The following is a 15157-nucleotide window of genomic DNA, read 5'->3' on the forward strand; positions in this document are numbered from 1 at the left end:
TGCCCATGTCCTCTACCAACCCAGGGAAAACAAAGCCTGATGAACAATGGTTGTTGGCTTTGCCACATCAGCTGTCTCCTAACGGTTGACTTTCCCTGCTGTTCCCTGCTGCTCTCAGCTCTTCTTTCCTCATGAGTGGGGGCCCTCAGAGGCTGTGCCCCGCGCCTGTCTGGATCTGCCCCCAACCCCGTAATCCAGGCTTCATCTTGATCCCCTCACTAGCATCCTCCTCCAGGCTCACTGGTTTCCCGCCTCTGGTTTCTGACTCCAACTCTCAGGCTGAGAACTTCAACCCTGAAAACCTGACAGAAGCCCACTGATAGCACGCTGTGGCAGGTGTTGAGTTATGTGGGGGGCGTGGTCAGGAAGCCGGGTCGGAATGGTGAGCCGCAGCCTGATAGCTCTCTCCATGCACAGCCCCGATGCCACCTTCCCAGGGACGCTCCTGCCAGAAAGGGCTCCACTGACACGTCAGAAAGTAGGACAGATGCTTAAGCAGCTTTTATGACCGCCTCCCGCTTCCACAGCAGGTTTCCTGGTGGTACAAACACTGGCATCCAGCAGCCTTCAAGGCAAACCCCAGGTGTGCAGCCCCAGGCAACAGGAACACCCAGCTACTCAGCAGTCTCCCTCCACCAGTGACCTTGGAGCACACAGAGACAGCACAGGACATTCTAGTCGAGGACTACAGGGGGGTTGTGCCTGGTCCAAACCAGAGTGTCAGCTGTGTCCTTTCTAACTCTATTACAGGGTGTAAGGAGGGCCTCCCACTTGTGCACATCCATGTGGGGCTCAGAGTACTTTCATCTGCCTGGTCTCCGAGGATCCTTACAATAACCCTGTGAGGTGAGCAAGGGGGTGTGTGTTCTCAACCCCATGGAGAGATGAAAAGACTGAGGCTTAGAGAAGGGAAGGAAGAGTTCAAGGTCACCTGCGGGGATAAGGTGGGAGAGGCCAGCTAAACCCTGGGTGCCCTGCTTCCTAGTTTGGTGCTCAATCCCTAAGCCACACTCAAGAATTCCAGAAGCATTGGGACAAGAGTGTCCCAGGAGAAAGGACTTCCCAGCCATGTCCCCACCTGGCCAAAGCAAGCACACCGCGCAGAAGCATCCTCACGCTCACCAGACACCTGCCCCGACCTCCTGTGGCAGATACGACGCAAGCCTCCTTCACTGACACTGTGTTTGCAAACACAAACCTCAGCCCTTCGAACAGCCAACAAGCCCTGGCAGAAGCTCAGGGACAGGCCAGACCTCATCCAACACAATGCCAGGGCCACAGGGCCAGATGCCACCTAGGCCAACCTTGGCCGCAAGCTCACTGCCCTGCTCAGGGCACCTGCCACTTCCCACTCTCCTCAAGGCCACAGTCTACCCGGGTCTGGGCTTTTCAGCCCATTTGTGCTAGAAAGTTCTGGCCCTTGTTCATCTCCAGACTCGACCCCCTTCCCTGGCTGCTGACTTTCACATGTCAGTGGATCAGCCAGCAGAAGCTCTCAAGCAGGACCCTTTTCCTCCCACCTCTTGGGGCCTAATAACTCCCACCAGCCTACACAGTTCAACGCATCCATCCTGCCACCCAGGCAGCAGCTGTATTACGGACCCACGCTTGGGGACAACACTCTCTCCTGTTGCCACCTGCTGATCTCCTGGGAACTCCCATTCCACACACTCCAAGTTTCTGGGAAAGGAAAGGGTGACAAACAGCTAGCTGGGGGCTGGGGGAGGAAGGCATTTATTATTCCCTGGGGTGGCGGGGGTCTGGCCGTGCACAGAGTGCAGTCTGAGGCAGGGTGGTCAGACACCCCCAGCCTCCCACACAAGCACAGGCCCATCCCCTGGACGTGAGGAAATAGCAGGGAGGTTACCTCGGTTACAGATGCTGCAGAAGTTGCTGGGCCCCTCACTGTGCTTCTTCAGGTGGTCTGCCATGTACGCCGCCCTCAAGTACTTCCCGCACACCTGGCAGGGCACCTTGTCTTCATGACAGGCCAGGTGGGAGCGCAGACGGTCTCGGGTGGCAAAAGAAGCATTGCAGGTCTGAGAGTAGAAAGGAAAATGGGGTGAGGTGAAGACTGGCACCCACAGCTGATTCCCAACCAAGCACACTGTGAAACAAAGCAACTTCTGGCCATCACACGGACTCCCAGTATTCAAAGGAACTTTAGAACATGGCCAGGCTTTCTCCCCAGAATGCCACGTAAGCTGCTCTAAATACCCACAACCTTCCTTATAGGACCCCTGAGCTGGGATAGCTGGTTCCCAATGGCTCCCCAACACGCCCATTACATGGCAGGCTGAGGTCTGCAAAACGAAGAGCTGGGCGTTTTCATTATTAAACACTTAAGAACCAACTCTGGTTGCACTGGCTGTAAGATAATTTACAGAAGAACTCTTGGCATATAAACAGAACAGTCCTCACCTTCTCCACCCTGGGTTTCTACTCATTGCTTTATACAAGAATTCCATTTACTCATTTCATTCAAAAGTGACATTAGTCACAGCCACAGGGCAACGGAAAGGCAAGGCAGGAAAAGGTAGCGACTACTCTTCATAATATCCATGCGTGTTTGTATTGAAAAAGTGGCCCAGAAAATGATAATGCCAATTGTGCGAATGCGAAAATCAGCAGAGAATGAGGGCCGGAGGCTCTGGGGCATCTGGGGAAGTGCTAGGGTCAGACACACGGGCTGAGTACTCCCTGTGCTTGGCAGACATCAGGCTTAGCCTGTCTGAGGCTCATCCTCACAACGCATCCTACAGTGCCCTCCCAGAGAACTCGCCAGAGAAGGCTGTGGTGTGAGCACCAACACACAGCCTGGAGCCCAGGCCAGCACCACACCCTGGGAAGGCAGCCCCAGGTCCCCTGACCTGGTCTCAGTCCCTGATCTCCCCCCAGCAGCCCTCCTTCAGTGGGGCCTGCACAGCCACCCCAGCCTTAGAGACCATGGAACATGGGGAAAGCCCCCGGAAGAGTTGAGTCTGATCACTTTCAAGCTATTTTGGTTCCATGGAGGTACCTCAGGGTTCTAGTCAAGGTGGACTCACTTTTTTCTGTATGTGTGTGTTTACCGTTTTAGAGCCACAGGAGAAAGCAACGTTCATCGTTAAGTGCATCACAGACAGACTGTAACTCACTGAAGAACTGACACCCCGTGAACTGGCTGGAATGGAGGCGCTCCTGCCAGCTCCCTTAATAGAAATGTATCCTGGATCCTGAGACCTCAAGGTAAGCATCTCAACACTGTCACCACATATAACGTTTATCTATGGCCTGACTGTTCGGTCAAAGGGCAAACAAATGTGTGCAATGCTGTGGAAGTAGAAGACCCCAATCCGCAACATCTGCATCAGGACCAGCCTTGCTGTTCTCAGTCATTATCTCTTAAATAAATGTTACACATTTAAACAGAACAATTTATACCAATGAAATACAGCTAACCCTTAGCATGGGTTTGAACTGCATGGGGCCACATGGCCACAGGTTTTTTCAATAGTAGACGGTAAAGAAGGTAGCACGCAATTTGAGGCTGGTTGGATCCTCAGACGCAGAATCACAGACACAAAGAACCACTTGTACAGAGGGCCGACTCTAAGTTTCATGCATATTTCTGACTGCCCAGTGGGTCAGTGCTCTGAATCTCCGTGTTGTTCAAGGTCAACTGTACCACTTTCATCTGTTTTATACATTGAGTTTATTCATTTGACAAATGAGGGAGCTAAGTCTAGAGAGTGATTTGCACAAAGCACAGGGCTCAGCTACTAAGGGAATCAGAAGTCTAGACACACTGCTGCTGCCAGGCCAGTGCCCTCCAGATCCTCCTGGCTACCCTGGGGTATCCCCATCCTCCCCGACTTATGACCGGGCAGATGGAGGCTCCAGAGGATACAGAGCAGCCAGGCTGAGAATCAGCCCCTGAGCCTGTGCTCTTACCTCCAGCCTCAGCAGAGGTAGCTTCTGGTGAAAGGTGCTGATGGTTTCTAAAAGCGTATTTGGTCGCCAAAGCTATCCCGATACAGAGAGGTGACAGGATTTGTGCAGGGAAACCTGAGCACTCAGGTGGCTCAAAAAGCATCCGAGGGACTCCTCTTCGTGGCTCAACAGTTAACAAACCCAACTAGGATCCATGAGGATATGGGTTCAATCCCTGGCCTCACTCAGTGCGTTACAGATCCGGTGGTGCCGTGAGCCATGGTATAGGCCACAGATGTGTCTTGGATCCTGCGTTGCTGTGGCTACGGTGTAGGCCAGTGGCTGTAGCTGCGATTTGACCCCTAGTTTGGGAACTCCTATGTGCCGCGGGTGTGGACCTAAAAAGAAAAAAAAAAAAAAAAGCAAGCAAGCAAGCATCCTAGGTGCTTGGTCTCATGGCCACATGTGGGCCCCACCCCAGGCAGGGACTTTGTGACCCAATCATAGGCCACAGAGGGGTAGGGGGTTACTGAATCTTCCAGCCAGCCTACCAGACGGTAAACCAGAATGAGGGGCACACCTGTTGAATTATCTGGGGACAAGAGCCGGATTTACCAGACAGTGACCAGAGGACCACCCCTCCAATGATAAGAGGCAGTGTGGTCCACACCACAGAACTCAAAGGAACCAACTAGGCACCAGACGTAAGAAAACACAGCTAAAAGTACACATGCAGGATTCTGTCTTCCATGGTCCCTGGAAGAGGGAGCCACCAAAAGACGTGAGAGATGCCAACTTTCTTTGGGGATGTGTACTTTAAAACATCGCCTGTCATACGGTGCTAACTTAAGATAATGGACAGCAAACCTCAATTATCCACAAGTAGATTATCCATTTGGGGAATTAGCTAAGCACAACTAAAACCCCGGACCAGATTGAGTTCCCCCACCCTGTCCTCCACTGATTATCTCTCAAGGAATGAAAGCTAACTTTAGCCTGAGCAAACATAATTAGGAATGTATATATGCCGCTGAGAAAAAAAACCCAAATACAACAAAAACGTTCACTGTGTTACAAAGCAAGTGATGGTTGTCTTCTCTGTGCCAGGACTGGTTGTCTTCTCTGTGCCAGGACTGACCTTATGTGGCTCAAGTCCCCAGGGTTTTCTGGAGGACCTATGATGTGTCCTAGTCCAAGTCTAGGCCTGCCAGAAGTTCAGGCACCACCAAACACAAAGAGCTTAGTCACTTGACCCAGGAGAGGAAGGCTGAGGGGAGAGTTGGATCTCAAAGAAGGGGACACCCAGAGCCTCCACGCTAGGGCCACTCAAGAGAAAGGCACTTCCTGTCCTGGAGGCAGAGGGACCCTGACAGGAGGAGAGCTAGCTGCTGATGGCCAGTGGTGCTGGGAATGGCTGCCTTGTCCTCAGCCCAGTGGCACCCCTGCCAGGCCCCAGCTCAGCCACCTGAGCTTGGGTCACCGCTGGTCATCACCACTCAACACTGAGCCCCATTCAGTCTCCCATCCCTCCTTGCTAGTCTCTCCCCCTCCCAGACTTCCTAATGCTTTTCTTCCCAAGGGCTAAAAAGCTCAGGAACGGGGCCTAACTGGAACCAGAGACACCAGTGCACACCCCACCCTTGGTGACCTTTGAGTCAGGGGGAGTTTCTTAAGCAGGCTTTTCCACGGCCCTAGACAAGCCTAAGGGCAATGCACAGGGGCCCAGCACCACCAGCCTTGCTGGCCCCCTTCTTCTTGAGGGTGTAGCTCCCTTATTCTTACTTCAATTCTTTCCTTCTCTAACGAGCTAGCCCTCCAGCCCATATCACCCCAACTAGCCTCCTGAGAGGAGGGGCCACTGGGAGAGATCTGCTCTAGCTCTGGGCTTCAGCTAAACTCCATGTGGGGGAAACATTCCAGTCCACCATGCTTACAGATCCAGCAGCTTTGGGGCATTGAAGGATACTCAGGCCAAGCCCCAAGGAGATTTGTGTCACAGCCAAGGCTGAGCCTCCATGCCCTCATGTTCAGGTGGACTTTTCCTTCAGGCTGGGGCACCAGTCTCTGTGACTGGCCCCTTTTGTCCATGGTGCCATCAGGAGGGACCAAGAGGTATGGCCCATGCCCAGCTCTGCTGGGGACCCAAGGATCCAACTCCCCAGGAGTATCTCTTCACCTCTGACGCTTTCAGCACACACACCATGCAAAATAGATGCCAGGCTGTTTAACCCAGCCCAGGCACAGAAGGCCGGCCAGCCCAGCATCTGGGAGCCACCACGCTCACCTGCTGGTCACTGTTAGGGGAGTTCTGGCTATGGGGCTGGAGGTGGGGCCAGCAGGTCTGAGAGTGTGTGTTGGAGGGGCAGGAGCAGGCTTGGACACGAGGGACAATGATGTCAGTGTTATGACACAGACCAAGGACAAAACACACAAAGCCTCAAATGTTAGAATTAAAACTTTTATCATCACTCCTGTTATCCCCGCGGAGCCCGCGGGGGCTAAAGGGCACACCACTGGGATCCAAGGGGGTTCTACATCTGCTTTATCAGCCCCCAAAGCCATATACTGGGGTGACCCAATGTAAAGCTACTGGTTAGTCTAGTTCCTGAGTAGACCTGATAATAAACCTCAAAAACACAACAATCTAATTCACTAGCAAGAAATGAAAGCAGGACCTGTATGAGTGGGAAGGGAAGAGGGCAGCAGGTTGGCCCAGGTGGAGTCTCCTCTGAAGGTGGACTCACACCCAGAGTGGGGGGAGGGGCAGCCCGTCCCAGCCTGAAAACCCCGTGCCTTAGGGGAGGTGGGGCCAGTGGAGGGGAAGCATATAAGCTGGTAGCTTACTTCCCGAGAAAAGCACCAACCTCCAGGCCAAGGACAGTCACCCAGGGGTACCATCTGCTAAGGGGGGAAAACAAGGCAGGAGAACCCAGAAAGAAACATGGAAGCTATAGGGGACCCAAGAAGGAGCTCCTTGCTGCCCTGTCCATCCAGGGCCCCTGAGCTGGGAAAGAGTCCAGGTCACCCAGGGAGGAGCTGGGCTCAGTGAGCAGGAACCGCTCTGCGGCCTCTCCCAAAAGCAAAGAGCTCAGATCACCGCCACTGCCAGGCCCCTCCCCAGAAAACCCTCTTGGGGAGGCCCCGGCTAGCCGACAGGCCACTGGGTAAAGGCCCGGCTGCCCTCTGGGGTGGTCCAGCCCTGCCGCAGATATCCCGGCGGGGCTGGGCAGAAGAGAGCGTTGCTGGAGGGTGCTGGGCCCAGGTTTTCGAGGGCTGGGAAGGACTTTTTTAGAGAAAGGGAAAAGGCGGTGTCAGGAACGGAATGGGACGACCTCCACAAAGCAGGCTGGGCAAAGTCCCATGATGGCAGGTCGCTAGGAAGAGATTCCAGGGGCGGCAGGCCGCTGCTGCTCCCAACCCACACCTGGAAAAAGGGCAGAGAGTGCAGGTTACCCCCCAGGCCACCGGGCATGCCCCCACTGCCCTCTGGGCTCCTCCTACTCTGCAGGGAGTCAGATTGTGCTCCATGATGAGAGAGTCAGAGACAGAGAGAGAGGAGGCAGTGAGGCACAGATGCACCCCAGCAGGCCCACCCCTGGGTCGCTGTCCTCAGGGAAGGGAAGCCACCTAGCCTGGCTGTCTGAGAACACTATCACACCTGGCCCCTGGGGGCTCTCTTTCCTACCACAGCACATCCAACCCTCCCTGCAATCTCCCGGAGCCCTCCCTCCTTGCCACCAACAGGATAAAGAGAAGCAGGTCACCCTACCAGACATTGCAGTCAGCACCCACAACTCTGTCTCCTGCTCAGAAGGCAGGAACTTGGCCCAGGGAAAGGGGGGCAACCAAAGAGAAGACAGAGGCATGTTTTCTACCCACACAGGAATGCTCAGTGGCCAGGAAAGAAAGCTCAATTTTCTGGGCACCGCCGGGCCCCCAGATATTGTTCAAGCAGACAAAACAAGGGTGCAAACCTTGCCCCGCCTACCCTACCTACTGCCACTCAAGGACAGGAAACCACCTCACTCTCCAGTTCTCAGAACCCTTGGCAGTGTGCACACATGGCTTGGGATGGGTTAACAGTGCTGGGAGAGGAGACCGCCCACTCCCTACCTCCCTCACCTCCCCACCCCCCACTGCCTGGTGCCCTGAGCTGAGGGGCCCCAGAAAGAGCTCCAACTTGGGTCAAGCTGCTGGGCATACAAGGGGAAGAGTTGTTGGCAGGACCACCAGGAGCTTTTTAGAAACTCTTCCCACCCCAAAGTGGACCCTGCCAATAGACAGGGACCAGAAACTGGGCTCAGTAGGGTGCCAGTGCCCCAGGACAACACTTGTGCAATGTGGCCCACCATCCAAGGAGCTGGCAAATGTCAGGAGAGGAAAGCTAAGCAACAGAGCAAAAAGACTAGACGGGCTGGGAACCAGGACCCGGCAACCAGAAAGGAGGGGACATCAGCGGTGGGAGGGAGGGGGCCAGGGGAAGAACAAAGGAGGAGAGCAGACGGAGGGTGGGGGACAGAGGGGGAGGGGTGCACAGCGGTGGTCAGCCAGTGGCCCAGCACACACATCAGCTGGCTCGTGGCCACGGCTGCGAGAACAGCAGCATTCTCTTTCAGCCCATCTCCACCCTGCCCGGCCCCTACCTGACACTTGTGAGGCCGCTCAGAAGTGTGCACCTGCTTGATATGTCCATTCAAGTGATCGGGCCTGGAAAAGAGAACCAGGAGAGACTTTAAAACAAGACCTCAAGAGACTGGGCTACAAACTTGGCCAGACCCTCCCCACTGCTGGAGAGGACTCTCTCACCCCACCCCAGCAAGACAAAGACAAGTCACCACCTCTCTGCCCTGGATTTCTCTAGAGGAGGGATTGGGTGTTCGTCTCTGACCTTGCCTACCCGCCTCCCCCCACCAGAAACTCAATAATTTCTAGGACCCAAGGAGGTGGCTTTAGAATGAGACCGGGCTGCCTCGCTGCAGCCTTTCTGGGAGGGGGAATTTGTGATTCATTGTCCAGACTAAAGCCCCTTAGAAACTCAGTATTCCCCTCCCCCAGCCTCTCCCGCCACAGCAGCCAATGAATGCCACCCGGATGGAATTCAGTCCCCAGAGGCCAAGGGATGAAGCCTTAAGTCCCCAGCTGGGCTGGTAAACCAGATGCCCAACAGAGCAGGTGGGCAAGGGCTGCCTGACCGGTAAGACTGGTTCCTAGTTGGGGCCCCACTGAGGGAGTTCTCCTTCACTTCGTTCATATACACAAGGTCTTCAGTACCCAGGCAAGTTAAAACCAGCCTTTTATTCCAAATACTCTCCTAAGAGGAAAAACAACCCTTCGCTCTCAGACAAGTCTTCAGTTCCTTATCAGGCTCACTAAATAGTCAATCTAAAAAGACATCCTGCTCCTCTTCCTCTCTGTCCAGTGAACATAAAGAAGATCTGTGGGTTCAGGAAGGCTCTGGAACCCCAGGTCAGAGCAGATGAAAGATTTTGCTGTTCAGAAGAGACTCTGGGTGCCCAGTTCTGTGCCCTGTGATTCTGGGGCTGTGAGGGGCAGAGCTGGAGTCTTACTAACCCAGGGTCACGAAGGCTGCACTGGGCAGGGGGAGGCGCGGGAGTCCCCAAGCACTTGTTTCATTTCCCTCCCCCAGCAGCCATTCAAGCGGGGAAAGACGAGGAGCCCAGCCACCCCTCCCGCCCCCAGAGGGGGCCCCTCGCCTGGTGCCGGAAACACAAAGGGAGCCCAGGGAGAAGAATGGTGAGGCCCGGTGGCTGAGGCCTGAGGAATCCGGCCCTTTCCCACAAGGCCCTGAGGAAGAGAGACAGCAGGGCACGCCTAGAGCCAGAGAACTTCCCTGAGGGAAGAGAAAGCAGCCCTTGGCCACACCATCTCAAAATCAGGACCAGTAAAACACTCTCCCCAAACCTGACCAGGCCCTACAAGGTCAAGTGACCCCCACAAGTCTCACAACCCCAGATCCTGACAAGGAGCTGTTCCGTGAGCCAGGAACAGGACCAGTCCTAGAGGGGGGCACCATTCCTCACCTGGAGAAGCCTTTCCCACAGCTCTGGCAGATGTAGGGCTTGCCCACGGACCCATCGTGGGACCGCACATGGTAGGACATGCGATCTTTTCTCTTGAACCTCAGCCCACACACGGGGCAGGAATAGGGCTTCTCCCCCGAGTGGGAAAGCTTGTGCCGATTGAGATGGTACACGTCTCGGAAGATCTTGCCGCAGATCTCACAGGCCACCTGCTTCCTGGTCCGGCTCCTCTTTCGGGGGCCGTCGGGGTCCTCTGAGATGGGTAGCCCATTCTCGCCCAGCCTTGGAGGAGGAAGGTCGATGTAGCCCAGCTGGAGGCTGGTGACACCATGCTGGGCCTCGTGCTGCCGGAGCCGATTGGCATCAGTGAACACCTTCCCACACAGGCCACAGGGAAGGATGCCTGCTTCCCTCAGGCCCCCTGGGGACCCGAACATTGAGTCCAGAAGGTTGGCCTTCCTTGGGCGGCCCCGGCCTCGCTTGCCAGTCAGGGGAGGGGCACTGGATGCCACATTGGGGAACGGGGAAGTCAGCAGTTGGGGAGACAAGGGTCCAGCCACCATGGGCAAGCGGTCCACACCAGGTAACACAGGCAGGGAGGCTTGGCTCGCAATGGCTGCACCAGCTGCCCTAGCCGCCTCCTCCTCGGGCTGCATGCTGCCTGCGATGCCATTGCTGTTGGCTGCCAAGGCTGCTCCATTGGTCATGTCCAAAGGGAAGCCTAAGTCCGAGGTCCCAGGGGGACGAAAGAGCATGATGTCGGCCCGGGCAGGGGGCACCAGGATCTGCACATTGGACTGTTTGATGACTTCCTGGCAAATCTCAATGACGGACCTCATCAGCAGAAACTTGGCAGCCGTCATAAGCTCGGGGAAGCTCTCCAGGCGAACCACAATGCGGGAAGTGTAGGCGAAGTCCAGGATGTCCCCGAACACCTTGGAGCTGATGGTGTGCATCTCTAGCTCCCGGCTGCCCCCAGCCCCACCGCCTGGGGCCGCCGCTGCGCCCCCACGTCAGCGGGACCCCCCTCCGCAGTTCCGCCGTCGCCCAACTGGGCACTGAACACCGACTCAAAGTACTCGCTGCAGGCGGCCAGCACCGCGCGGTGCGCTGGGAAGCTCTCATCGCCCACCCGCAGAAGCACGTCGCAGAAGCGCCCGCCGTTTTTGCGCTGCTGGTTCAGGTTGTGCAGCATCTCCGTGCTGTGTCTGCTCACCTGGTAGGTGTAGCAGCCCGACGGGCCGCAAGAAGCGTCGTTCACCCGCTCCATGGCCGCCACCCCCTCCCCACAAACCGGGCCGCGGCACTTGCCCGCCCCACTCCCTTCCCCTAGGCAGCGAGAAGCAGAGCGCAGCGAACGTGTCTACACTCCCCACACGTGCCGGCCCCGGGCTCTGTAGTCTCGCAGGTGCGCCGAGCGCACACGCCCCCTGCCCGGATCGGACTGTCTAGACTGCAGAGCGCACCACCTCCCACATAGCTGCCCCCACCCCTGCTGAATCCTGCACTCCTCTCTCCTCTCCACCGGCCCGCCTCCCCTTCTCGGTCTACCTCTCGGGGGGTGCGCGAGCAAAGAGGTGCGCCCCTCCCGCAAACGCTCCTGCCACCTCCCCTCCCGCCCGCCAGGCGGCGCCGGCGCGCAGCCAAGAGGGGCGCGCGCGCACGGGGAGGAGGAGGGGTCTGTCACGCAGGCGCGTGCGCGCGCCGCGGCTTTTCCCGGGCCCGCTGGGGGCGCGCGCTGCGTCCCCTGCAAAGCGCGAGCCGGGGCGGGGGCGCCGGAGCGGAGGAAACAAAAGGCTAAGGCGGCGGCGGCGGTGGGGCGCGCACCGGGGCGGCAGCGCAGGCCGGGTCCCGGAGGCTGGCGGGCGATGTCCGCAGCGAAGGCTGGAGCGGGCGGGCGGCGGTAACGGCTGCAGGGCTGGCCCTTTCCTGGGCCGGGCGAAGGCGGCGGCGGAGCGGCGGCGCTGCGGCCCCGGGCTCCGTGTGTTCGGAGCGGAGGAAAGATGGCAGCGGCTGCACTTCCTCTTGCACTTTCACCCCTGGGGGGAGGAGAAGGAGGGGGCGATACCAACAACACCCCCCCCCTCGCTTGCAGAAAAAAAAAAGAAACGGCGAGCTCGGCGTGGGGGGCCCCCTGCGCCCCTGGCCCTGCACGTGCGCACCCGGATTCCTGGCCCGGACCGCCCCGCGCTGCAAACTTTCCACTTTCTTTGTGCGGAGCGCCCCCCCCTCACCCAGCCGAGGATGCACGTCCCCCCTTCCCTATTTATACACACCCCCCCGCAGCTCCGCTCCCCCCGCTTCCTGCCCCCCCTCCCCAGTCCCCTGCTCCGCCAATGCTAGCGCAGGCTGAGCCCCCGTCCGGCCCCCGCCTTCCCACCCCGCCCGCAGGGCCGGGGGCTGCAGTCTCAGCCCCCCCGGACCAATGCAAACGAAGCGCCAAGCCAGCAAACCAGCTCCCGCTGCCCCTCCCTCCCGGCCAACAGTGGCGGCTAGTGACGGGGCGGGGGAAAGGGGGAGATCAAGGGGGTACAGATCTGAGCCCCCCCCAGCCTGCGATGCGCACCCGTAAGTCGAGCGGGCGTCGGCTAACCTTAAGAGCTCCCTTTCGATGCACGAAATCCCTAGAAGTCGCCTGCGACCGCCTCCCCGCTCCCAACCCCAGAGAGGGCCCGGGGTCCTGACTGGGGGCAGGCCGAACCTCTGGAGCTGCTTCTGCACCCCGCACGCTGACTGAACCAAAGGGGCTGCGCGCCCGGCATAGCTGGGGATATGAGTCCATCGTCCTTCTCCCCCAAGCCGCCACACGCCGAGCTTTGTGCCCCAGGGATGGGAAAGTCACCAGTTCAGGGAGGCGACAACATAGAGGCAAGGGCAGGAGCAGGGATCCCCGCACACCCCAGGAATCAGGGGTACTGGAGACTCCAGGGAGCGCCCTTTGGCTTCCCGAGGTCGAAAGCATCCCCAGCGCCTGCAGCCCAGCGAGTCGCCGAGCGCTCAGGCCATGGGCCCCGCCTGCGGGCCTGAGCGCTTTGTCCCCGGCGGTCCTGAAGATGCTGCCACGCGCGGGCTGGACCCAGAGGTTCGTCTGCCTGTATAGCGTTGGCGGCCGCCGCAAGGCAGCCCGACTTGGAGCTTCGGGCTGCAGGCACCGCACGTGCGGGCGGGAAGTTCCCACAGTTGCAAAGAGGAGCGAAGTATGTGTTCCAAACTTTTCACGGTTCCAAACTGAGCGCTTCCATTAAGAGAAGCGGTGTGCGGGGGAAAAGCATTCTGGGTATTAGCATGCAAATGAACAGGCCCGGCTTCCAACTTCGCTCGGGATTCCCACCGCTGAGCGCCCTGCTCGCGCCAAGCCACGCGCGCCCGGGGGCTTCCGGGCGTAGCGCCTCGGGAGAACCGGAGTTCGAATCCTAGACCTCAGCTCTCTGGTTGCGTGTCCTAGTGCCGGTCACTTGGCCTCTCTGATTAAACACAATCAGTTTCCTTATACGTAGACCGAGGCAGCAGCACCTGTCTTGGTGAGGTTTGCGCAACACTTAATACTGAGCTGGGTCTCTCTCCTTACACACCTCCCCTCTTCCTAAATCGGAGTAGATGCCAAAAGCCTTTTGAGGAAAATAAATGTAGCAACTTAGAGGTTTGAGGAAAGTTCCCTGGACACGGAGCCAGGAGATCTATGTTCTAAGCCCAAATTAGCTGTGCTACCTCCGGAGCTCTCTGAGCCAGAGCTGAGGTTTTTTGCTGGATCCAGGGAACTGGCAATTTTTGTGTTCGAGAGCAGCCACAAAGAGGGGGTCATATTATTGAGTGCCTACCGTATACACATAGCCTCCAAAGTAGATATATCCCTATTCTACCGCTGAAGAAACAGAAAAATGATTTGCCCAAGGCCACACAGATAGTGGTGGAGCAAGGAATCCAACCAGTTAACCTGAGTTGTCCCTACCTTGCCAGTGTCTCCACAAGAAGCAGGAATTGGTTCTCAGTCTGCCATGCTTAGAAAACAAGTGGCTTCTGAACCCCCTCAGTGTCTCCACAAGAAGCAGGAATTGGCTTTCCGTCTGCCATGCTTAGAAAACAGGGTGCTGAGATACCCTCCCAGAGGTTTCACCCTGTGAAGTGGGTTCCCAGTACTCTCAGAACACCCAGGCCCAATGCTCCGAGGAAAACTGGAAAGATGCACCAGCCCCATTTTGCCTGAGGCTGCAGGATCTTGGGTGAATGGTTCACCATCCCATTACAGGAAAGTGGCCAGAGACATTTCCAGATCCCAGTTGCCACCAGAACTGAGAGCTCTCTCCTGCATGTCATCTCAGCAATGTTATTGTGTGGGAGGCCTGTAATGATCTCTCACTTTGACCTGTAACTCCACCTTCAGTCTTGCCTGTTTCTTAGTCCCTTTTCCCCTCCCTCCCTCCTTTCCTTCCTTTTTGTAATTGAGGTGGAAATCACACAACATAAAATTAACCATTTTTAAAGTATGTAATTCATCAGAGCTTTTTGCATTCACAATGTTTTGCAAACAATGCCTCCTCTATCAAGTTCCAAGACATTTCTATTACCCTAAAAGAAATTTCTGTCCCGACTCCCCACTTCCTCTAGCCCCTGGCAACCACCCATCTGCATTCTCTTTCTGTGGATTCACCTGTTCTAGGTATTCAATGTAAATGGAGTATATATCTGATCCTTTGATTGTTACTTTTTTCACTTAGCATAATGGGTTTTTTTAAAAAATTGGAGTATAGTTGATTTACAATGTTGTGTTAATTTCTGCTAAACAAAGTGACTCAGATATATGTATACATATATACACACATATATATATATTCTTTTTAATATATTCTTTTCCATTATGGTTTAATCTCAGGATATTGAACATAGTTCCTTTGTTGTTTATCCATCCTATATGTAATAGCTTGCATTTGCTAACCCCAAGCTTCCATTACATCCCTTCCCCGAACCCTTTTTCTTTGGCAACCACAAATCTGTTCTCTATGTCTGTAAATCTGTTTCTGTTTTTTAGATAGATTCATTTGTGTCACATTTTATACACCACATATAAGTGATATCATGTGGTATTTGTCTTTTTCTGACTTCACTTAGTATGATAATCTCTAGTTCCATCCCCTTTGCTGCAAATGACATTATTTCATTTTTATGGCTAAGTAGTATTCCATCGTATATACATACCACATCTTTAT

General features: G+C 56.0%; 1 protein-coding gene across 1 annotated transcript in view; it reads right to left on the reverse strand.

Moving 5' to 3' along the window:
• The window catches only part of PATZ1 (POZ/BTB and AT hook containing zinc finger 1), an 18041-nt gene extending 6599 nt beyond the window's left edge, over positions 1–11442 (reverse strand). Inside the window, 4 exon segments of the mRNA XM_021073093.1 lie at positions 1868–2039; positions 8556–8619; positions 9954–10965; positions 10968–11442. Of these exon segments, the coding sequence (XP_020928752.1) occupies positions 1868–2039; positions 8556–8619; positions 9954–10965; positions 10968–11223 (1504 nt within the window). The 5' untranslated portion in view covers positions 11224–11442.

Source organism: Sus scrofa, chromosome 14, assembly GCF_000003025.6.
Source record: "Sus scrofa isolate TJ Tabasco breed Duroc chromosome 14, Sscrofa11.1, whole genome shotgun sequence".
In the NCBI taxonomy this organism is placed as follows: Eukaryota; Metazoa; Chordata; class Mammalia; order Artiodactyla; family Suidae; genus Sus; species Sus scrofa.